Genomic DNA, 25,850 nt, shown 5'->3' on the forward strand with positions numbered 1-25,850 from the left:
TAAAGAAGCGAAAAAACTTAATGCATTAAAAATGTGAATAAAAGAATAGCAATAGAAACTTCCCAATGTAATGATAGCAAACAGTTTTAAAAAAAGGAGAAAATCTCAACATGAATGCACAAATCAATTGGCACACACCACAATGTCATTACAAAGTGTTTTCTGTACATGTTTTGGGATGAGTAACACAGTTTTCCTGAGGGAATAAATACTTTGTAGAAAACAATATATATAAATATTTATTACATTCAACTGACTGAAGAGAAGATAAATCTCAAATGATAATGAAAATTTGCATTGTGAAAACCATAATAAGTGCACATAAGCGTAATAGTATCGAAATACCTCTCGAAAATACTGAACCTTTAATAGGAATAAAAGGAATTAAAGGTTACGTTTAAGAAATAAAGAATATATAAAAAAGGAGAGGATATAAAAAAAAATAAACTTTTGAGGTAGTAAAGGCACTTTTTTTTAATGGAACATCATAAAAGCTTCAAATTCTGTACATGTTATAGACCTAAAGATGCACTTTCTCTCCAGAAACCTATACAAATCTACAAGACAGGAGAGACAGCATAATTTTATTTTTTAATTGAAAATTATTCTGACAGTATATGGGCAATATGCATGGTTGATTTTCAAACAATACATTGGAAGGCAAAATAAAAATTGCTTGGAAAATTTATTATTTATTTATTGCTTATAAACGTTTAAACATTGGTTATAACCTTTATGCCCTTATCGTAAACGCATCTAACTGTCTGGAAGAACTATTTTCTGACAAGAAATGCAGGAAAATGCTCTTTTGCTTCTAATAATCTATGCTCTTAGATTTTGCAGTTATCAATACTGTGCACGAAGAAATATTTATTTACTTCATCTCATGGTAAATAATAATAATAATAATTATTATTATTATTATCATTTAAATTTAAATATGGCCGTGATCAATAACAAAATAACTGTAATGTTGATTTTGGCTGCTAGAAGTAATAATGTCATTGGAAAAATTTTAATAATATCATCTTGTGATATAGTAGTTTTCGTTGAATGTTATTGGAAAGAAAGTCTTATGCTATATTTTTCAAAATAAATTGGTGCGTAATTATAGTTTGTTTGTAAAAGTTAAAAATTGTTTGAATTTCACATGCGTAATTGGAATGTGCATGTTGTGAAATCGAAATCCATCAAATGCTAGTGGCTCCCGATCCTAGGATACCTACATCCAATTTAGTATTTCGTTGACGAGTTCATTTTTTTCTTTTTAAACAATTTCATTTCTTTTTGGTATGAAAACCAACCACGATATTTGTCATCTGCGTATACAATAATATTTGTCAGAATCGATTAAAGAAAATTAATGTAGAGATAATCAAATTGAAAATCATATTTAAAAATTACAGAATAGCCATATTTACAAAACGAAGAAAATTTTTTTAAGGTATATTATTGAATTTTCAAAATTTTTAAAAAGATTTTTGAAATAATACTTGGGACGCTTTAGAGCTATAATAGCGTCGAATTTGGCGCAAAAAATGTAAGACGAAAAATTAAAAAAAAAAAAAAAAAAAAAAAAAAAATACACATTCAACCCAACATAATTCAAATGAATGTAAACCCACTCCTATGAAAGTGGACAGATTTCACATAAATGTGACGATATTTGTACTAAGCGACAAAAATATTTATACAAACAAACCACCACTGGTGAACACCCACTGATGAGTTTCGTTTTGTTCGACAAAAAAACACATGTCCTGATACTGACGACGATGATCATGAAGCCCTGAGATATGAAACCATAAAAGGAATAAATTGTCCACTTGTAAGCAACTAACAGCAAAAATAATATCTTCAAGATTATAAAATACCCTTTGTCAGTCAATATAAAATTTAGAAACTGTACCTTTGGTATATATGAGATTTAAAAAGTATTTTCGAAGATCAGGTGTCCTTCTAACTATATAATTTTGAAACTCCATTGCATTTCTTGACGAGCAATAACATATTATAACGTTGTCTTTCTTCAGATTTTTCCAGTTACTTTATTTGCCAAAGAAAATCGAATTTGCTGCTTCTCTAACTCAGTTACTCTAAAACTCAGTTTTCTTTGTAGTCCGTAACAATCTTGCATTTAAGTTATTTTAAAAAGGAATCTGGAATACTTTTGATAAATGGAAATATATATATCGCTAAGAAATTAATTGAAGATGACATATTCAGATATTCAAGCGACTTGATTTTTCTTTTATTGCCGTCATCAAAGGATTCGAATGAATTGGTTTTTAATATGGTAAAGTTATATCTAATTATTTTTCTTAATTGAGTTTTATTTTAAGTATCTGAAAAATTCATCATGAGTTTCAGATTCTCATTTCACAAACAAATCCCTTCCGATTAAAAAAAAATCTAATTTCGGTCATTGCTCTTTGTTTAGTTTCCCTAAAAGAGACGAGATTCTATTTTTGGTGTGAGTTGCCGAGTGGACGTCGACTCCCGTTTTGAGTCAAATGTCCTTGAGCAGTTTCAAGAGGTGTGGAGTTCATGCACTCAAATGTTGACTCCTTCTGAAGGTTTCAGCTCTAGGAACTGATAGGGTACGTGGATGGTGTGGTTCTTGTGCTCGACCACCAAGTGACCTCGTCTTGCGGATGCGCGCACTACCATCACCGTCTCGCCTTTGTGCAGAGTCACTTCTCCGCTGTTGTCCTCTGCAAGAATTAAAAACAGTTGTATAATGATATTCATATATATTATAATCTATAAAGGATTATGTTATGGTATTCATATATATATAATATATAAATAACTTTATAATGGCATTCATATATATAATCCATGAAGAACAGTATAATGGTATTCATATATATAATCCATAAAGAACTGTATAATGACATTCGTGCAGACAATCCGTAAAGAACTGTATAATCGTATTCATGTTTATAATTGGCAGAAAAAACTATGTTACGGTATTTACATATAAAGTATTCATATAACATAAAAAAGTATACATTCAGGCTTAATTTTCACCAACAAAAAACATCAAGTCCAAGCATCGGATATTTTTTTTATTTTTTCTAAAGGAATTAATTGTTCTTCCTTTTTATGAATGCTTAATAGACATTATAATTTTGCAGCACCAATTAATTATTTTTATTTTCTCGCATACGCAGTAAAGAGAAAGTATTGTACTCGTCAAAAAATTAGAACTCGATACTTTGATGAATCGTACAAAAGAAAATGAATTGCAATATCCCATTAAGATTTCGACATTCGTCTTCAACGCTTTATAAATTAAGAAACTCGTCGCTCACCTGGATAGTTCATCTTCATGACCCTGGCCTGCGGGTACCCCATTTTGGTGTTGCCTGTCACCGTGTATGAGCGGCTAGGAGGCACGGGTGGGGGCCTCTCCAGGTCCAGGCCGAACAGAGAGCAAGTCTGCTGGATCGTCTTCTGGTCGCAGCGCTCCAGGTCCGGAGGTGGGGTGCCAGCAATCGGTTGAGGACGGGGCCTGGTGGAAGGCAATCAGTTTTTCAATTAGGTAGTGTAAATGGCGGCGTTTATTCAGTATTTACTGAGATGCTAAACTACGATTTAAAGCGCATTATTGAAATATAATTGACTGAATCATTAAGCAATTCTTTCAGTATTGATTCTTCTCAATCCAAAAACAAAGTTTACGCAGAAATATCCTCGTGTTAGGGTTTTAATAGCTTTCTATTAGGATGGTGTTATTATGATAAAACAAAGAGTCGGTAGAACATTTGAGATTTGTGCATCATTTTTATGATTACAAATGTTACAATTTTAGTTATTGAATTTTAAAAATATTTACCCTCAGTGCATGTGTCCACATTTTCAAGAAATAAAAAAACAGTTAAATAAATCTTTTTTTTTTTTTTTTTTTTTGTGAATGCAATTAAATCACAAAACAGTTCTTACAAAACAAAATAACATTCTGGACTACGTCTTCAGGTTTAATTCTCTTGCTGGTGATAACATAGTAATCGCGTCTTAATTATCCCATGCTAATTCCCAAGCTGTTTGTAATAAATTTCTTTAAACACATTTTATTATATTGCAATAGAACTGAATGTAAATAGCAATTCGCTTAGTTGTAAAAGTACCCGAAACTATTCATATACATTCTACTAAAATAGCATTTACGATGGACTAATATTACAGTCTTCATAAATCTGCCTGTAAAAGTGAAAATAACTGCTGGTTATTCAGTGCCACTTTCGTCCTTAAACCAAGCAGTTAGAATTATATTTTCATACAGAATGAACAGAAGAGATACATTGAACATAACTCACCTATTGACGCGTGTCCGTGCCTGCATGCAAAGGTTTCTCTTGAGGGTGGGCCACCGCTTCTTTCTGAAATTCCAGCCTCTCCAGACAGCTTGGATGAGGACGGCTGCATTATGCCTGCGCTCCACCCGGAGCAACTCCAGCTGCTGTCGAGATCCCTCGCTGCAACGAAACAAATGCATTCGTACCATTATTACGATAAAATATAGGTACTGTACATCATACAAGGATATCATACTCTCTGTAATCGCAGGAAAAGTAATCGGAATTACAGATCACATATGGATTATAACATTTTCGCTGTTCTCGTATTAGATTCTTAATTGAATAGCTTGCATTACATTCATATTAGCAAATTCATTTATAAAGCATATTTCCTAGAACTGTATATATATATATATATATATATATATATATATATATATATATATACATATATATATATACATATATATATATATATATATATATATATATATATATATATATACATATATATATATACATATATACATATATATATATACATATATATATATATATATATATATATATATATATATATATATATATATATATATATATATATATATATATATATATATATATATATATATATATATATATATATATATAAATCAAGGTAGTAAAACAATATATTTCTTTTGAAATAGTAATGAATTCTCATCAAGAAAAATGAATGCCTTTAGAGTTAAAATTTTAAATGCATGTAGAAAATAATCGTCCTATAATTATCTTTATATAAAGTAAAATACAAAAATCGCAGTCAATATTACTTTGATAACCAAGGTTCCATTCAATGCAATGCAAAAATTGTGACCTATAGTCCTCTGACAATAGGGCTTCTCCACAACACAATACAGAAATTGCGATCAATTGTCTTCCGACAGCAGGATTTCTCAATATAAAACGCTAACGTACGTGGCGACTTACTATAGAATGACAACATTCAAGTATCAACAAACCATCATACGATTTTCAGACTGTTTCATTCATTGAATATTTTTGCAGGTGCATTAAATTCGACGCTTCGCTCAGCTAATGAATGGAGCTGCAAAATATTATTGGAAATATCCTGGAGATGTTTCACCAACAAGTACATTCAATCAGAGGAAAGAAGTTATAAATGAAAGAAAGAAATAGACTTCAATCAAAAACTTCAATCGATCGTAAAAATAGACTTAACCATCTCAAGATAAGTAATCGTAGTAAGGTTTCTTGACAAGTGTATCAAAATCGTACCAATTGTCCCAAAACTCGCCTTATTCTGGATGAATACCAGAAATGGTAACAAATGGTTTTTAGAGATTGCAATAAAATTGGCGACGATTCATCTCAAAATAATTCATTTTGGCGACCGTACATTAGTTTTAATTTCAGCCGTATCATTATGACTTTACTATGTAAATTGATATTCATATTTTCTAAAACAATTATCTTACAAAAAATTATCTTCGTATTATTTTGAGACTAAAAAAATTATCTTTTCAATTATATCAGTCTCATTTCTGCACAATTTCCTCTTTAAAAGAAATAACATTTTTAATTCAGTTTTATAAATTATCCGAAAAAATGTTTTTAAATGCTATGAAGGAATTCAAACGACACATCAAAATATTCAATCGCCTGTTTTTACCAGTCAGTAACTCAGTAGTAAGATTTACACTTCTGCTTTTATTTCTTAATGCATAAACTTTTTTTTTAATTTGCAGTATACCGATTGAATTCATGTTTTTCAGTCTTATCAAAAAACGAATTAATTATTTAACAATTTAAAAAATCGATAAACTGGGCGAACGAACTAGTCGCCAAAGACGGCTAGTTTTCATATAATCAGTTTAAAAACTGCAACTGATAGTTCATTGACAGAACGACAAACATTAGGAAATTCCTCATACAATTCAAATTTATTCAACCGGAGCCTGGAATTGTGCTAAGGTGTCATTAGATAATTAGATATTATTATTTAATTATTAGATAGTTCAAACAAAATGATCACTGGAAGAGGATTCAATACTTAGCAACACTGATAATTATTTTATCACTGCTGCTAAAGCCAGCCGAATTACTTGACCCTTCCATTCTGTTGGAGTTATAACTATCATAAAAGCAATCCTATTTATTCAGTCAACTGCCATAACTACAGAGACAAACATTTCGTGACACTCTCCTATCAGATTTGTTTGAAAGGTCGGTGCTTATAAGCCTCATATATAATCAGCTATCTGCTATACATTGAATATAACTATTATTATCTGTCAGATAATAATGCTTATTTGACATGCAAATTCCATTCCAAATATCATATAAACATCACATATCATTAGCATTTCTATTCAAATAAAAGGTTACTTGTATAAAATTAAAATATTATATAATTGATTAAACAGTTTAGTAACAGATAAATGATAGTACAACTAAGAATTAAGTCTGATATTTTTTGTTGTTTTTAAATTGCAGTAAATGGCTTTTAAGTATTTTATTCATTAATCATTTCATTACACAAGATGATCGTCATTCAATATGACCTATTTAAAATACTCTGTAGTTGTAACTAAAATGCGAATTCATCAGAAAAAAAAATTGTAAATAGATCATTCAAAGGATACGCTAAACAATTCCTGCTAGGTGCATATTACAATACAATACAAACCGACTACAAATTTTAATACAAATATTATTTGCTTTTACAAATGTTGAAATAGCCCACATTTATTTATTGAGTTTTTTCCCCCAGTATTTGATTCTAATATGAATTTCAGCAAAAATTTTCTGAACTATTATTTATCTATTTATTTATCTTTGGGAACAATTGCAGCGTATCCTTTGATTAATCTAAAACATTTTCGAATCAATCAGCAGCTACAGTTACAGAATTCTCTGAATCGATTAAGTTTAATTACCTAACTATTACATAAATGACATAAGTTTATGCGATTATTGCATTTTTTTTTGTTATATATTACTATGGTTCATAATTAAGAAGTAAATTTTTTTATCATTGTAAACATTTTGGGTAAAAACAGATCTCAAAATGCATTATTGTTATTTAAAAAAATTAACATTTTGTTTCAAAATGTTTGATTGAAAAAAATTTTGAGTCCATTTTAAAGATGATTGCTGGAAGACAGCTTTAGAAAAGCAAATGATACATCCATTTAATCTTTTCATGAAATTTATGAACGATTAATACAAAGTAAACTAAAAATGAAATCAATAATAAAAAAATAATAATAATAATAATAAAAAAACGTATCACCAATTTTCCTCCGATCATCAATTAAACTTATTCATTGCAATCTTGAAATATTCATATCTCTTTCTTTCTTTCTTTTTTTTTTCTTTTTTTTTTTTTTCAATTCAGTCTTATTGACACTATCGATCTTCTACAGCAAGTGGTATCATCTCGGAATATTGTCTTTATTAATTATAAAGGCAGCTGTGGATTTATGTTGTCTTTTAGCACTATATAAGACCAAGTCTAGTCTGCAAATTTGGTACAAATATAATTTGAAGGTAGAAATGTGTGATTCGGAGCAATTTTTTAAGAAGTTTAATCAACTAAAAGAGGTTTTGTGGTTTTTCTTTCTACAAATGTCGAAAAAAAAATTAAAGGAAAAAATGCTTTTCGCCTGTTTTTAAAATTTAAAATATTGTCTTTCTAGAGATTTTAATTTAATTGTAGCGCAATTCTTCCCTGAGTTTTGATATATTTTTTTAAATATTGTTTTTAGATAATTTTTAACAAATCATTTTATTCTTACAATGAAATTCATATCCAATCCCATCATTTCATTAAATATTCAATCACATAATTTTATTCAGTTCTTAAAATCTAAAGAAGAAGGATTCTGCGTATTATTCGCTCACTTTATATGAAGAATAGGGAATCACATAACAGCGAAAGACAACATTCAATTTCAAGATATTCATAGATAACCCGGACAGATGCGTTTTCAATTGCACTGTTACGTCATGGGACTTGAATCCATTAGATAAGTTCATTTACATAATAAATAAAACAAATATAAAATAAACTTAATACATACCTCTACTTGAAGCTAAAAAAAAGCTTTTTTGAAATTATCATGAACATCAAGAAATGCATTAGATATTAAATTGAAATTTAAAAAAAAAACAGCCAACCAGCTGGTCATCAAAATGATAGGTCAGCAAGTAATGATAATAAATCCTTATTTACCTGAGGAATATATGCCTCTTCCCCATGGCCCAGGCAGTGGAAGCATTTGAGACTCTGCAGTTTTCTGTCACTGCCATAAAACACTCCAAAATAAGCTGCAAAATATTAAGAACACATAAAATTAGTTAATCATATTTGGTTTCAAGGAAAAAAATAATTTGCTTATTTCCACACAATAATGAGCAACTCAATTACAATTATTAGTTTTTATTTGTTTTGTTTCTGTTATTATTCATTGCACTACAGGTATAAGCTTTGCTTTGTTTTGCTAAATATTTCAGAAATCATTTCAAATGATATTTGAAGTCTTTTACAGCAAAAGGTTTTAAATTAGCCTTGGAACGAAATTCTCATTAAAAAAATATGGAAAGAGAAACTCAAGGAGAAAAACTAAAGTTAGCTAACTTAAAAACTTAATTTAAAATTTCAAAACCAAATAATCTTAAATTAAGAGATTGTTGCAATTCAAATTTCTGGAAATCTCTAAAACTAAATGAAATAAAAGAACTTTTTTGTATTCTACTGCTATAAACATTTTTAATACTACTGCTAGAAAGAGGAAAGGAACTCAAATCAAAGAAAGGGAATCATTAAAAAACAAATCAATGTTATTCTCTCTCTCGCTCACACACACATACACACCGATTTCTCAGAAGTAGAAAATGAAAAAATAAATATTTGAAATTAAAAGTTTTTTTAAATCTATTGAGAATAATTAATAAAATAAATGTGGGGAATATATCAAAGAAGGAGCTTGGACAAACTGGAATTTTCATGTATTAATATAATTTAAATTTAAATTGGAAAAAGATATTTAGCTTCTATTGCAATCTAATGTAAAATATATTCATAAGAAATAGTATTAGTGTTTGATTTATAAATCAAAGTATCAAAACTAAAACAATCTTAAATAAACCTACTATGCTACTTAAAAAATAAAGAAAATTCTCAGTCATTTTCAGAATCATACTTTCTCCAAATGCATTAATATTAAATGATTGCAACAAACTATTATTTACCTCGCAATCTTCTATAGCTTTATCGTCTGTCCTCTTCAGTTTCTTGAAGGGAGCGATTAGCCTGTATCTGGTGTTGAAAGCCTTGAACCTCATGCGATGCGGAAAACCTGTAAAAGACAATAAATGAAACCATTATTCTTAATAGAAATAAAAATCTTTGTGGTTATATATGTATTTATTTATTTTCCACATTTCCCTTTAAACAACTGGGTCGAATTTAACCAAAGTTTGACAATTAATTAAGTCAAGAGAAGAGTATTGTCGTGTTTTCAATTTCAATCAAGTTCCAAGATTAATTAATATTCAATTAATTAGAAATTTTTAAAAAATCGCACCCCCCCCCCTAGTAATTTCAGGAAAATTTGTTCCAGAAGAAATATTTTAACATCATTTTAAAATTCACCATTTCTATGATACTAATTTCAATTTTGCATAATATTGCTTTCAGTTGTTATCCAGTTTTTTTTAAAGCTAAATGCATTAAAATTAATATTTGTATTAACAACATTACCACTATTTTTTTAAATTCTTTCCTTATTTCAATACACTTTTTTTTTTTAACCGGATTAATTGTGTATGCTAAATAATGATTTAAAAATACTTAAAAGCAGATGTAAATCAGTTGCTCAAACAGAGGTGAGAAAAGTAAAGTTCTTTTGTGTAAATGAAATAGATGCCACACGACAGTAGCAGCTATAGGCTATGAGAAATTAATTTTGTCTTTTTTCTACAGAGATTTCAGAGGAAAATATTCAGAAAAAAATTTACGCCATCTTAGAATTAAAATTTTTACTTTTTTGACAATACCAATTTCATGTTTGTGAAATTTTTCTTTCAATTACAACGCAGAGGATTCTGAACTAAGAAAATTTGTATATACTTTTTGAAGAGCAATCTTAACTTCAATTAAAACTTAAAAACAACTGCTCTACTTATTTCTAAAAACGTTTTATTTTAATCCAAGACATACTTCTTGAAAAAGAATTTTTCTTGATTAACGCCGGGAAGTATGTGTAAAAGTAGTCATTTAACTAAATCGCGAGGGAAAAAAAAAAAAAAAAAAAAAAAAAAAAAAAAGAGGCAAAGCTTGTAAATGTACCTCCAGCCATCAAGTTGACTGTCTCCAGGACTTGCAATGCCCGTATTTGTTGAACGACGACACCACGGTCAAAGTGATTTGGCTGTTCGTTATTGTTCGCCTAAAAAATACATTAATGAAATCGTATTAAATTGATGAAAGCATACACATTTAGAATATCTACATTCATAAAATAAGATAAATTAACTAAACGAACTCATATTAGAGTATGATATACAATTATGCAATAATTAAACTCTACAATTTTTGTTAAATATTTTGGCAGATGTCTTTAATGCATTGTTAATGAAAAATATAGAAAGAAGTAAAATTAAATTGTTTAAAAAATTAAAGAATTATTTCATTTTTTCTGATATCTTTCTCTATTTTTCTTTTGTTCAGTGACTTAACGTGAAACAAAAAACAATTTAACTCATAGATTAAAAAAAAAATTGCGTTTCTTTAATAATTTTTTAAAATTGCAAAATAATGACGTATTAAATAAGCATTATCTAAAACTTTAAATTCATGTTTGTAAAAAACTCGACTTGATTATTAAAGTAAACATTCATTTTATTGTATAAAGTAAACAATTAATCAAACATCACAAATGAATAAATACAACTTCATGAATATATTCATTTGTGCATTAACACACAAAGCCTGTTTATTTTTATAAAAAAAAATAGTTCGAAAATTACACTTACTCAAAGTTGAAACCTTTCATTTGTGTCTGAGAGATACTTTTTTCCCCAATTTTTATGGATTTTTTAAAAAATAAATACAGCAAATGAAATTACTGTACAAATTGAAAATGAATAGAAAATTTATCTCATCTTGCATCCTTTATAATTTTATAAGTGTTTTGTCCTTTAATTTAGCTAAATTGAATGCAATGCCAAGTAATTAAAGGTGCAAAGAATTATCACATGAACTAGTTAATACTTTTTTATATACTTTACTTGTTTAGGAAACAAGTTCTGAAGAAAAAAGGGCTAGAATTTACCTTAATGCAGCGAATGAAGTGAGGTTTTGCGTGCACCAGTGTTCTCAGCAGATTGTCCAGTCTGCTATGGAAATCCTGAGTGAGTGTAGACACCGGTTCGTCACCATTCAGTCTGAAATCAATCATTTACTTATCAGATTCAATAAATAAACAGTTTTAAATAAAGCAAAGAATTTATAAGCAATTTCTGCTATTAAAAAAAATACAGGATTTGTAGATTATATTGGATCAATTCACTTCAAATAGGGGTAAAAAATACACACCTATTTGAAAATACTCTGTATGCTTTATATGTGTGTGTGCGTGTGTGTGTGTATGATGTTGTATACCACACTATCGATTTTTCTAACTTAATATTTTATTATCTTATTTAATATGTAAATAAAATAAATGATAAAAAAAGGAAAAATATAACAATTTTCTATCATTTGATTGGAGCATGAATATACTCTGATACCATATATATATATATATATATATATATATAATATTATAATTATATATAATTATATATAATTATTTATAAAAATAATTTATTAATATATTGTATTATATTTATAAATTATTTATAGATATATTTATAAACTATTACTCATTTTTTATGTTTGTATGTAAATCAAAATGTTTCATTCAACTGCTTCCAACGAAAAAAGTAGTGAAGGTAGATATCGGTATTATTTCATTAAGTCTTTCAGTTCTCAATGTGCATGCTTGAAAATGCCGTGATTGTTTGGATGACACATTTTTTCTGAAAACGATTTCAGAGCTGTAATTTAGAACTGTAAACCAGAGTATTTAAAAAGTTTTAGACCTGAAGTTCTTTTTACCAGCTTTTTATATCCCATACATTAGATGTTTAAGCGCTCAATTATCTAGGGATATGAATTCTATCTAGCAGCTCAGTAGCTTACATAACATGCCAAATAGATATCCGCTGACAGTATCTTGACTGATGACAACATTTCAAAAAATTATTTTCAATTATTCTTTCATCTCCATCATCATTTTCTTTGCGTTCAGATACTTAAAATTGATAACGGATATTTCCTTCATCCCCTTGCTTATCTGATGTTCCATTGTAAGAAATATAGCCCATCTATGTTTTATGGTAAGTGCTAAGATAATATTTAAGCCAATTAATTGTAAGACAATGTTCTGAATTTCTGTTTTCTTTACTTCTTGTTTAGAAATCAGATGTTCCGAGAAAGAATTGCTCTCAAGAGCTAAATCATTTATTAGACATTGTAATATAAAAAGTAATATAAAATATAATTGTAATATAAAAAGTATATTTCCACTATTGGTGATTTATAATATATTTTTAAACACTTCTTGTAATTACTTGATTTTGATTGTTCAAGCTATCATGATTGAAAATCATGTCTTAATGTGATTATTCAAAGCACTATGTTTAGCAAAAGGAAACACTTATTCCCAATTATTCATCTGCCGTACTATTTATTATACAGTCCATGTATGGGCAGATTCCTTTGCTAATTTTTGATTCATTCATTTGTTTTATATTACCGAATACCTTAAAAGATAAGCCCAAAAGTAAATTGATGCTTTTTAATGGCCCTACTTATTTATATTAATAGTCCTTCTGTTTACAGACTAGAAAGTGTAAGGAGTTCGAGTAGTAGAATTAACCGTATCGGACAGTCTAAATAACGTAGTTTTCTAATCTAGCTTTGATAATGACCAAAATTACAATCGCAGTCTCGTGTTCAACAGCCTTCATACTTAAGCAACATTTTACTTTTTATTGTATTAATATCATTAGAATTATAAGTCTCTATTTCTACATATAATAAAAAAGAATAAGCCTGTGTGTTGAAGCTTTACAGTAGAGTGGAACGAAAAAATCAATTTTTGATTTTTAATTCGTAATAATGCGGAAAAATTGCCTTTTGGTGTAGATAAAATAAAATATTGGTGCTGCAAGGACGGTGAGTTTTTATACTGTGACGGCGAAAAAGGCCGGTATTTTACTGTATAAATCCTTGCGGTATTTTACTGTATAAATCTTATACAGTAAAATACCGCAAGGATTTTAAAGCTTCATAAAATTGAAATTTTTGCTACATTTTAAAGTTCTTTTACGAAATAATCAACTTTTGATTTTTTATTTATAAGCAAATTAGCAAAATAATTTCACAAATTATAAAAGCTTATCATAATACAGGAATTTATTAAAGTCTAAAAGCAGAAAATGTTCACATAAGTTTAATTTCAACCTCACAGAATTTAGAGAAGAAGCTAGACGTTTATTTGATGTTGCTGACTTGTATAAAAGAAAAAAAAAGTGTCAGTTATGGAATAATAGGTTCTAAACGATCAATGCTCTAACAGGAAAATGGTTATAGGTAATATTGATATTGCTATCACAAGCGCTTTGAGGAAGAAAGAAGCTCGAAAGAGTAAACAACTACAGAGAATAGTTAAGTTTAATCAAGAACGAGCAAAAAATACTAGTGAATCAGAAACGATTACTGGCGGCAATGACAACGCTGAAGAACAACAGTGTTCTTTACAAAAAGTAGCAAACCAACCAGATCCATCAAATAGACAAGAAGTGATAAAACTACCAAGTGCCTGTGCGGTTTAATATTAAGTTAAAACTTTATACAGAAGGCATCTGAAACTAAACCAAATAGTGTAGGAGACTCGGTTATCGACTTTCCCTGGCTTCCTTGTCACATGCAAGCAGTGAAAAGAGCTGTGACTGGTGGCTGAATCGGCTCAAACTGTCTGTGGTTCAATCGCAAGAGAAGGACACATAAGAGCAAAATTCGACACACGTGGGAATCTGCCACAGTTTAATTTAAAAAACTGTTTAATGTGGCAATGAAGTAGAAGCAAACTTTTTGCAGCTGTAACATTTGATATTATTAAAGATACAGAAGTAAGAAACGCAAAATTGGACATAAAACATATTTTTTTATTATTATTATACTTTGCAATTAATAATTTTTTCCAATGGTAATGCTTATATATGTATTTAAAATCATCTTTTGTAACATTATAGGAACGAAAAATTCATGAAAAAAAATATTATCAAAGTTTATAATGTTTCAATTTTTTTAATAAACTTTAAGCTCTTTTCGACAACCTCGAAATATTGTTATATTGCAACCAGATTTTTTAAAATTACTTTTGAACCTAAAAATTAATTTTTTATTTTATTGCGAACTAATATATAAGAAAAAAAAATTTAAAGGCTCTTTTTAAAAATTTCCATTTTTTTTTCAATTGTTTTACAAATTTCAAGCTCTTTTCGGCACCTCAAGATAGGGTAATATTGCAACCAAATTTTTAAATATTGTTTTCCAATCTAAAAGGTAACTTTTCCCACACTATTACAAAAAAAAAAAAAAAAAAAAAAAAAAATTAAGGCCATTTTCGTCTCACTACTGTACAGGCTACAAGGTTTAGATACAAAATTTCACATATATATATATATATATATATATATATATATACTTTGGAGGATGATACTCTGCACCTTGAAACGATTTAAAAAAAAAGATTTTAGTAAAAATTAAACAAGATTTTGACGGTAACTTGACTTAATGTCATTTTAAAATTCATAATACTTTCATATCAATTTACTTGCTCAGTAATCTTTTTCTTTTCTTTGGAATTTGACTTTTTTATATATTTTTTACAGGAATACTTTTATTGCTGTGATGAAATGCAAACCCTTTTCATCATTTAATCAAATTTTTAAACGCGTAATTCTTTTCTACTACTGGAAATTAAAGAAGACAAATTCGGTTCATTTTCTTGTGCTTACATGATGAATAACAAAGTGAAGCTTTAATATCAAGATATAAAGTATATAATTAGTAAATAGATTATCCGGGCAACTACACTGTTAATAGCACTGCAATTTCATAGATCTTTATTCCATTAAGAAGATTCAATACTAAGTTTTGCAATAGAAATTTAATTCGCAAGAACAATATTTCCTCCTAATGCAACCAATATTTCCTCGGAATGTCAGATTATTGTCGATGGCAGCCAGTTTATTACGAAATCAATTTATTAACTCTGATAAATTAATAAGATGCTATAATTAATTGATATGAAAAAGTTCATATAGAAATGATACTTACAAATCTGTATGAGCAGTAGGAGATATTCTGAATGAAACGCCTCTGGGCACGGTTTCTGTAAGACAAAAAGTTAAGCTATATTCAGAGAACTCCAAAAGATAGAGGGAATACAAACTAAAATTGCAATGATTTCAAGAGACTCAGAAACAATTCTAAAAAGTTTAGACAATGGGGCTAAGAAATAATAAATAGCATATCAGTATGAACTAAGCAGAAGGAAAACTGTTTCTCACGATATTCAGTGTTAAACATATAAATTAGGAGATATTCATTTTTCTCCTTATATTAAAAGCCAAGGTTTCTTAGGGTTTTCCCGCTCGAGATATAATCTGTCTGAAAAATTTTTGAAATATAAATTTTTAAAAATGAAAAACCAATTAATCATTATAAAAAGAAAAATTCATTCTTAACAATTTTTCCTTTATCTGTTTAAAATGTAAAAAAAAAAAAAAAAAAAAAAAAGCAAGAATTGTTCAGAGTTAAATATTATTCTTAGCAGTTTCATTTGGAGCCGAGCTATACAGTTTAAAAAATCCCCTGCAAGTCGTTTCATAACAATGAGTATTAAAGAATGATTTTTTTATAGAATGAATCTATAAAAGTTATAGAATGTTAAAATGAATCTGTGCCTCAAAATTTACTTTCAAAATGCTTGTACTTAATGTCAGATACTAATTTTTTTTTTTTTCATGTGTCAGGCAGTACTAAATGCACAGAATTTAATGTTCGAGTAAAAGTTAAGAAAATTAATGCAGATGCTGTAGCCTTTGTAATTTTCTATTTGAAGAATAGTTTTCGTTATCTGTAAAGCTGATCCCTTGTTAAAGAAATAAACAAACAAATCTTAGTTGGAAATGTTTCATTTGTACAAAAATCATGTGAAATTGTTGGGAAAAAAAATGAATTTTAGATGAAAAAGAAAACAAGAAAAAAAAATTGCAAACGCAGCAAATTTATATTTACTATGTGATAAGAAAGGAAAGGTTAAGCTCAATAGGTTTTCACAGTCAAATTGCATTTATAGATTATAATTTTGCATAGTACATTTACGTGCATAGTACCATCGAAATTTCAGTAAGGATAAATTGGTTAAATATTTTTTTATGTGTTATATTATTTGCATATTAATATTTTTGGCAGCGACAGAAAACAAAAGTTACCATTGGATTTTGATAAACTTTTCTGAATGCGAAACAAATTCTTACCTTGAGAGTAAAGCGCCTTGAGCTCACTGCCGAAGAGATGGGTGGCGAATCCGAAGTTGCAAATGGTCTTGTGGAAAACGGCGACAATGTCGTCCGGCACCACGTCGCGGTTGGTCTCCAGAAAGTGCGTCACGTCGTAGGGAACGCGACCGGCAAAGTGCCTGATGCCGAAGATCCTGCTGTCGGCTGTCTTCTGCTCGTAGAACCTACGAGGAAAAGAGGGAAAATTATTTGCAAGAAGCGTTTTTAATGGCTTTATTTAAATAGAGTCGCAAGTCTTTTCATAGCTTGTTTATCAAAGCAGAAGATATTGCTTTTGGATATAAATTTTAAGAAAATACGTGAACATTAGAGCTCATAGATATAAATATACACTCTGTCAATTTATATATCTCAATGCATTGGTTACAGCACTATATTTATCCACTGCTTCAAGAATTACACCGTGAGTTTGTAAAATAAGAAATTGAATTCTATATCATTATTAATCTCAAGCTTATTTTTCAGATATAGGAAATTAATTAAGAACAATTAAAATCAGATATACCACAGGAGATTCAGTGTCTTTAGGATGCAGCAAATAAACTCATAGAGTTGTATTATTTTTTTTTATTAATAAGAAAATACTTTATTGATTTTGAAAATTTCCTGAAAAATTTGATAGATTTGGCACCAATAATGTAGCTTTCCATTCTTTGAAGTATTCATTTCAAATTATAGATACTTGGAATTTAATTATACTCGGTATCAACAACATGAAATACTAGTCCACAGACTCTCTTAAACTGTCGGTGCGGAAGAAAGTACTTTAGTTGTCTAGTATTCAAATTTTACCAAACCCTCGAATTACAACAGATGTGTTCACTTACAATGCAGATGTACCGTTAAGCAGCAGATGATTTTAAAAGTCAAATTTAGCACGTTGTATTACTGTGTACTGAAGCGAAATATCCAGGAGATATAAAAAAAGGAGAAATATGATATTTAAAATTCATTCAAAAGAATCAAAACTGCAACAAGCTCACACTACCAACTTCGCATTTTATAAATATTTGGTCAAGAAAATAATACAATATAAAATATATATTTTGACTGGTTTATTAATGAAATAAGAATAAAAAAAAAGTACCATATAAAAGGTCCAACAACACTGCTGCACATCCAGTTAAAAATCCACTTGGTATCGTGATGTTCAATTTTTTTATACTTAGCGGTTTTCAGTTTTTTTTTTTTTTTTATATTTTTAACAGCGGTATTTATTATAAAGATTTCTTGTTTAAACTTTTATTTGTAAATAGATTATATAGAAGGTTGCAAGACTCAATATCTAAAAAACTCCCTTTAATAAAAAGTACTGAAAGTATTTTTGAATGAAGTGATATTACATGAGAAATGAGCTTCAAAGTTGATGAAGAATATTTTTTAAAAAGTGATAACTTTATATTAAAAATAAAGAATTTGTTTTGGAAATAAAGAATTTAATAATATTAATCGTTTAAAAATAAAGAATTTAATAATATTAATCTTTCAAATGGTGTTTTCTCATCAAAGCTGTTTATCCTGATGCAATGCGCTATCTACACAAGAAGCATCTAAAAGAGCATAGGGAACTCACCTAGGACTATGGTGGTGTTGAGCGACGACTTTCTTCAAGTAAGTGTCTGGGCTCCCTCTCACTGAGCACTCCACGTCCAGCATGCTCAACAAGCCAGTTCTCTGCAAATGGAAAAATGCCATTATCAGCGAAGCTCATGGAAGATAAAAAATGGGGAATGATATTCCAAAAATTTAAATACAGTGAAACATCATTTATAAGTTTCTTATTTACAAGTCATTTCATCACAACTTCTATATAATTCATCATAATTCTTGCGAGTGCTTCGTTTATATGACGCGAAAAATGCACATTATCGTTTGTTTGTTGTTTCTAATGCTAGTCTCGAGATCATTTTCTAGGAGTAAAAAAACTGCGAAACCGATATCCTGCCTTCGGAATTATTCCAAAATGATAAATTAATAGAATATAAATTGTTTAGAATTAATTTAAGCAGCGATGAAAATAAAAAAATGAAATTAGATTATTCTCAATCTTCTTTTAAAGACGAACTTCAAATTTATTTTGTTTATCAAAATATTAGTGAAAGAAATTCAAACATCTTAATGAGATTCATAACGCTATACTTAATACAGGTAACAGCACATTCGACGATGATTTTTTTTAAATTAATTGCTTGTCTGAATACACATAAATCAAATTTAAAAAAAAAAATGTGTAAGCAATACTCAAGACAGACACTAAAAGTAGGATTTTCTCACTTTTATGATAAGTAATTAAGATTACAATTTAATTATTATTTTTAATATATGCGCTATTCTAATACTATCTTAAGAATTATAAAATTGTTACTATTAAATAAATTTGCATAAATTACACTACATTTAAAATAATTAAAGTTTTTTTTTATTTATTTTTTAATTTTTTTTACAATTTACGATTAAATATCGTTTAAATATTACATTAAATAATACGATTAATAATGCTCTACGTTCACAAAAAAATTTAAGACTCATCTTAAATCATTTTGCTTCAGTCCCAAGAAATAGGCACTTTATAAAAGTGATTGTCTGGCAAAAGTTAAATGTTGGAAATTTATAGAATAATATTTATAAAATTCAAATAGATTATAAATGTTTTCAACCTTTTTTTTAATGAAAAAACTAACCCAAATATTTAAACATATAGAATGCTGATTTGCTATGTCAGAACATTATAGGCATTAAATACCAATACTTGTGTTGTATCAGCTGTAATTATATTGCTGCCTTTATTAAATTTTTAACCCTTGTAAAACGGAAACTGCAATACACACACACACACACACACACACACACACACACACACACACAAATCATAAATTTTTCCCATGGCATTTTCAGATGGAATCTGAGTTCTTAGGGTGTATTTCCAAACGATTTAATTTATAGCAAGTGACTCATGTCCTTTAGTATGTTCTTTTCTGTGCAAACACATCTCCTATTTATAAGAATTATTCATTTTTAATTCAATGCTAGTTTTTGCATGTTATCAAGTGAAAGAAAAAATAGTAATAAAATTGAAGCAATACCAACTGATTATTGTCTATAAAAATTATAGAAATATAGTTTTTACAGCGCTTGATTGTATCTATTAAGGAAAGTGACAAATTATTTTGTGTTCTACTGATCTGAATACTAGTATTTTTTTTTTTTGAAAAATAAATTTATTTATTTGATCTCCTTCAAAAATATTTTTAAATTAATAACTCTTACTGATAATCCTCGTCTGAGCACATATTTTACATGCACTTAGTCATTGAAATATAGTTTACATATACTTAAATGTTAGTGGTAAAAATTCGTAAATTTAGCAGAAATATATCAAGAGAATTGAAAAAGTGAGATACCAAAGATAAGGAAATATTGATAATTGTTTACTTTCATTATTGTATTAAGTGATGGTGTAAGTCTTTTGAAAAGATCATTTACATCATTAAGATCATTTGCAATAAAAGATCCTTTATATAGCATACTGCCTAGAAGATAAAATAATAAAACGCTGAATTTATATAGCCCAGTAGTAATAAGTCTAGTCATTAATTAAAAAAAAGCATGAAGATAAAATTTTCAAAAATTAAATAATTCGTGGTAGTATTGGAAGTATTTGTTCAACTTCAGGGCAGTATCAATTGTGAGAATTGTATTTCATATAATTCAGATACATTTCGAAATCAAAGCAGTACATTCTCGAAAAAAAAATTATGTGGTCTTTTTGAGTCAGATTCCTATTTATTATATCATGCTCTTCATTTACATAACGTATATAACTATATTAGACACACACACACACACAGAGAGAGAGAGAGAGAGAGAAGAGATTTTCCTTCATCACTAGTAGAAAGAAATTAAAAATATTCTTAACTTACCAGTGAAGATATGAGGTCTATACAAGGTACATTGTCTACGTAATCGACTTGTAAGTCACTCTGAACACCTTCTTCTCTGCAAGACTCGATGCTGCTTTTAAACACGTGCGTGTTGTAAAAATGCTGTAAAGTTTCAGCGCACAAATTGATGCATAGGTGCTCCAAATGGCTAGGCTGGAAAAAAAGAAAGCGCAGCGAAATTAGGAATCGTTTGAAAAAATAAACGAATGAAAGGAAAGCATCGAATCTAAGAATCTACAAACGAATGTCAACTTTAAAAGAAAATATGATGTTCTTTATAATTATTCTACGAAAGAGAATTGGATATAAGTACTTTGCTAGCTTCAAAGCCAAACATGTCCAAAATGCCTATGAAACCATCGGTAGCATGCCTCACCGCAGAATTGAGCACTGTCATTGACTTTGAAGCTTTAACACCTCCAGAACCTATCGTGGATGCATGTTGACTACTGTTTTCTACAGGAGAAACGGCACAGACAAAAATAATCAACTATAAATAAAAAAATGTATCACAGACAATAATGAACATTTTATTTAAAATTGCATGGCCCTGCAGAATTAGTAGGTTAATAGAAAAGATTAGAAACCATTAAAAAGAACAGAGCAAAATACTGCAATTAGGTTAAATTTATTAATAATTATTAGTGACCGCAGTTTTTAAACAACTAAAACAAAGCACGATATAAAGCGAATTATATAATTGGAGATAAACAACAACAAAAAATAAATATTAATTAACATAATTAGTATAATTTCGTGAGTTTATGTTACAATTGGATGTATAGGAAATAGATTACGAACTGCCATTTTATGTAAATTTCTATTATTGCATAAAATCTTAGTAATAATCCCAAACTGAAACAATTTATATTTCCATGATGAAAAGAAGGTACAGCTTAGAAGAAAACGTTTTTCCCGTTTCAAATTCTAATGCATAATATCTGAAAAAAAAATTCGGAAAGAAAGGAAACTTAACTGCTGCACACACACATATGCATACAGAAGTTTACACTGTCCTTCGTTAATTTTTTTTCCAGATATTTAACACCATCTAGGATTAAATACAATCCATGAATCAAACCAAAGAAGTTTTTCCTTATTTTAGAAAGATACAGTATCTATGAATAATCTGATGTTTAATAAGCATGCGCATTGTAGAATTCAGGGGCAAAGCTTGAAAGAATATAGATTATTACCATGCATTTTAAAATTCTTTATCTAATATACGCTTTGTAAAATTCCTTTGACTTCTTCTATTGCTACGTGTAATATAGATAAAGCTAAATATTAACTACTTTTTTATTATTTTATTGAAACAAGGATAGAGGTCTTTTACAGTTCTAATTGCATGAAATGAAAAAGTTTCGAAACATCTGCTTACCTGTTTGGTTATGGACGGACTCATTGCTATCCGAACTGAGGGTTCCCGAAGTGGACCCCAGCCTCTTCAGGCTATTGGCTCGCCGCACAATAGTTGCCACTGTCCGGCAGTATAGAGCTTTGGCAAGAGCATCTCTCGTGCATGTTGCCTGAAAGGAATTGTCATGACACCGTGTTTAATTACAAGAAACTTTTAGCATTGCTGTCCTTTGGACTTTAAAACTTTTATCGTAGTATATTTATTTTTCATTAAACATTTATACAACATTTAAAAATTTATATATATATATATATATATATATTCACCAGATTCTAAAAAAAATCGTTTTCTTTAATTTCAGAATCATTTTAAAATCATTTTCAGAAAAAAAAAAGATTCAATTAAATATTCTGTATTGTATTTCAAAATCCTTTTTTAGATTAATGATATCCATTTGCATAAATTTGGATTTAGAATAAAAAAAATTAGATAATATAAAATTGATCTGGAAACAAATAAAATGAATTTAAAAAAATAGAAGAAAATGCAAATGTATACGTTATGGTGTAAGATATGTTATTCTAACTCTTGGAATCTTATTGGCTGAAAAAACAGTTTTCTTATGTTCTATTGAACGATAGCGATGTCTCCTGGCATTTCAGTTTATAAAGGAACGATTCTAATAAGAACAGAATTTAATCTAATTTTGAGTGTTGGATATTATATTTGATGTTGGAATATATGGGATGTTAAAAAATATATTTTACCCTTTATTTAGAACATCAGCACAATCAAAATTTTAAAAAGAAAACATGTAACAACTGCAGCATACTTACGAGCTTCGCATCACAAAGAGATTTGACTAATTGTCCTCGAACGTTGTGTGTGCGCGTGGTCAGACCTCTGAACAAGGCCACACTGGACACTCCGAGTAAAGTGGCAACGGCCTTCATTTCAGCTGTGAGAAATTAAAATAAGTGGTCATTGGGAGATAACAAATAACATTACATACATAAAAAAATTACAACACAAGATTTTAGAATTAATATTTTAGTAGAAGTTTCTTCGCCTCACCATTTCCACCTTTGATGTCCACTTCCATCCCAGCTCCATCGATAAACTGGATGTTTCCCAGAAGCAAAATAGCCGCCAGCACTCTCACAACATCCATGGAAGGGATACCTAATACGGACAGACAAGTCTGAAAAGAAAATCCAGGAATTAAGATTCATATAGCCAAGATCTGTTGCCTAATTTCTTTGGATATATATCGTAGTTAATTTCGCTTTTTTGCTATGATGAGATTTAAACCCTCTGGTTAGTGATGTTGGATTTCCAAAATTTCTAATTAAACACATTTCTACAACATATATACAAAAGAAAAAAAATTCAAAATCAGATTTTTTTTCGATAAAAATCTTTTACTATATATATTTTTGTTCATGGTTTATACAAGCTAACAAGCTCTGATGGTAAATAAAGAATTTTGCTAAACTTTATTGACAAACAAATACATCCTCCGATTAGTTTCAATGTAAAGAATTAATTACCATTTGGTGCATCTCGGATTTAAGAAAGAGTAGTTTGTCATGCTAAAGCGTAAAAAATAGCGTTGAATATTTAGTTATAATAAAACAATAATTCAAAATTTATTATAAAAAATAAAATAATTAAATTTGACAATTTAATTCTTTTTTTAATTTTAGCAATTTTAAAAGATTTGTTATATAAATGTCTTCTGGAATAATTATATTTCATAAATCATTCTACTGTATAAGAAAGGAATAAACTTTAAGCACTTTCCAGCAGAAACATGTCTAATGTTTAATGCCTTTAACTCATATTAGTTAAAAAAAAAAAAGGTCTACACATGATTTTTTCAAGATTAAATTCAAATTAAGGGCAAAATCATTAGATAACAATTGTTACGAGCGCCTTTGGCTAAAAACTAATTTTAACTTTAATCATACTAGAGCTATAACTTGCATTTAGAACTCTAAAATCAGAATTAACTGCGCGCGAAACCAATGCATGTTTTTGTATATGGCAACTATGCAAAGCAAGCAACTAACTATATATATAGCATGTAAATAGAATTGTAATATAGATAGAGAGAGAGATAATAAAATGGAGTCAGATTAATAACGAGTGGATTATTTGACATTAGGATCCCATATCTTTGAATCTTATTAGCGGAGAAACGACTGAATGAAATGAAATTCAGGTAGAGTCTCAACAACAATGTTAGCCCCCCCCTTTTTTTTTTAACTTTTTAAGGACCTCGAGAAATAATAAATTTCCGAAACATGCAAATCTTTCAAAAATACCTATATAGGTAAAAATTCTTAAGAAATTTGAAAAAAACTAGAAAAGATCTTGTAAAAAATGAGAAAATGTTGAAGATTGGAAGGAATATTGGAATACAGTAGGGTAATATTGTATTATTGAATCAGACATTCATTCCTGTTAAAATTGAGTGTGGGTGTCTAAAAAGGGTAGGGTAAGAAGCATTGCAGCAAACTGGTTAAACAAATAATGTATTTGATTGCTGCTTAATTATGGACATTCAGCACTGCAAATGTTTTCATATGAACAAAGGAACGTAAGAAATCTGCGAAATATTCACGACTTACCTTCCACGCTTCAAATCTCGAAGCATCTTCCGTCTCATTTTGGGTGATGTCTCCTTGGTTTAGGTAACAGAGATTATGTAAGGAATAACCAGCGAGACTGAGTTGTGCTGCAAGAGGGAAAAACAACAGTCAGTGCTTAACCGCAGCTGTTTGTTGAAAACTTTTTCGCGTATTCTCTACTATAGGTGTTATCCCAGTGAACTCCTTGCATGGATTTGGCACCCAATAGTTACGAAATATTAACTTTTGGCGTTAATTTAGCAATTTTACTGAGTCTATCGTATCATCCTTGGCGAGTATTTTGGCGATTACGGTTAAAAGTTCCGCAAAAATCCTATTTGAGTTTCAGAGGCATTCTTCCCATCCAACTGAAATCAAAGTTTGACGTAAAACTTCCTCTACAGTCACAAAATTACATATCAAATTTGATGCATTTAAATCACTGTGTTTTTCAGTTACCGCGCTTAAGAGTTTTTGAAATTACAGACCGACGACGATCAACCCCTTGTTGACTTTGGTTCAAAATTTGGTAAATGTCTATACAAAAGATGTTAAATCTGTGTACCTAATTTTATCCATCTAGCTTTCTTGGTTTTGTAGTTATAGTAATAACTTATATTCGATCAGCCGGACAGACAGATTTCCTCTGAATGGATTTTGTACAAACTTGGACAGAAATTTATAATTTTGATACAAAGACCATATAACGCATTTCATCTGTTCTAGCTCAAAGCTTTTTTTTAAAAAAAAATCTTTGTCAAAGACAGACATTTTCCGAAAATGTATTTTTCGAACTCTGGAAGATTTAAAATGTGCAGACTCTTCAAAATCTGGAGTTTGAATTTTTTGACGCTTACAATATTTTTTCTATGCTTCGTATACGAGAAAGTAAAAATGAATTCAAAAT

At 28.9% G+C, this 25,850-nt stretch overlaps 1 protein-coding gene across 2 annotated transcripts in view; it reads right to left on the reverse strand.

The window, feature by feature from the left end:
* Positions 1–473: 473 nt before the first annotated feature.
* Positions 474–25,850, reverse strand: part of LOC129989047 (unconventional myosin-VIIa-like) — a 282,890-nt gene continuing 257,513 nt past the window's right edge. For both annotated transcript variants that reach the window (XM_056097359.1, XM_056097358.1), the window contains 16 exons: positions 24,944–25,050; positions 23,385–23,511; positions 23,147–23,268; positions 22,332–22,479; positions 21,264–21,406; positions 20,930–21,103; positions 18,583–18,683; positions 16,968–17,173; positions 15,763–15,817; positions 11,645–11,756; positions 10,660–10,759; positions 9,561–9,667; positions 8,542–8,636; positions 4,323–4,481; positions 3,318–3,517; positions 474–2,714 (listed from right to left, as the gene is read on the reverse strand). In XM_056097359.1, the coding sequence (XP_055953334.1) occupies positions 2,554–2,714; positions 3,318–3,517; positions 4,323–4,481; positions 8,542–8,636; positions 9,561–9,667; positions 10,660–10,759; positions 11,645–11,756; positions 15,763–15,817; positions 16,968–17,173; positions 18,583–18,683; positions 20,930–21,103; positions 21,264–21,406; positions 22,332–22,479; positions 23,147–23,268; positions 23,385–23,511; positions 24,944–25,050 (2,117 nt within the window). In that variant the 3' untranslated portion in view covers positions 474–2,553. The remainder of the gene's footprint in view (positions 2,715–3,317; positions 3,518–4,322; positions 4,482–8,541; positions 8,637–9,560; positions 9,668–10,659; positions 10,760–11,644; positions 11,757–15,762; positions 15,818–16,967; positions 17,174–18,582; positions 18,684–20,929; positions 21,104–21,263; positions 21,407–22,331; positions 22,480–23,146; positions 23,269–23,384; positions 23,512–24,943; positions 25,051–25,850) is intronic.

The sequence above is a fragment of the Argiope bruennichi genome, chromosome 10, assembly GCF_947563725.1.
Source record: "Argiope bruennichi chromosome 10, qqArgBrue1.1, whole genome shotgun sequence".
Classification (NCBI taxonomy): Eukaryota; Metazoa; Arthropoda; class Arachnida; order Araneae; family Araneidae; genus Argiope; species Argiope bruennichi.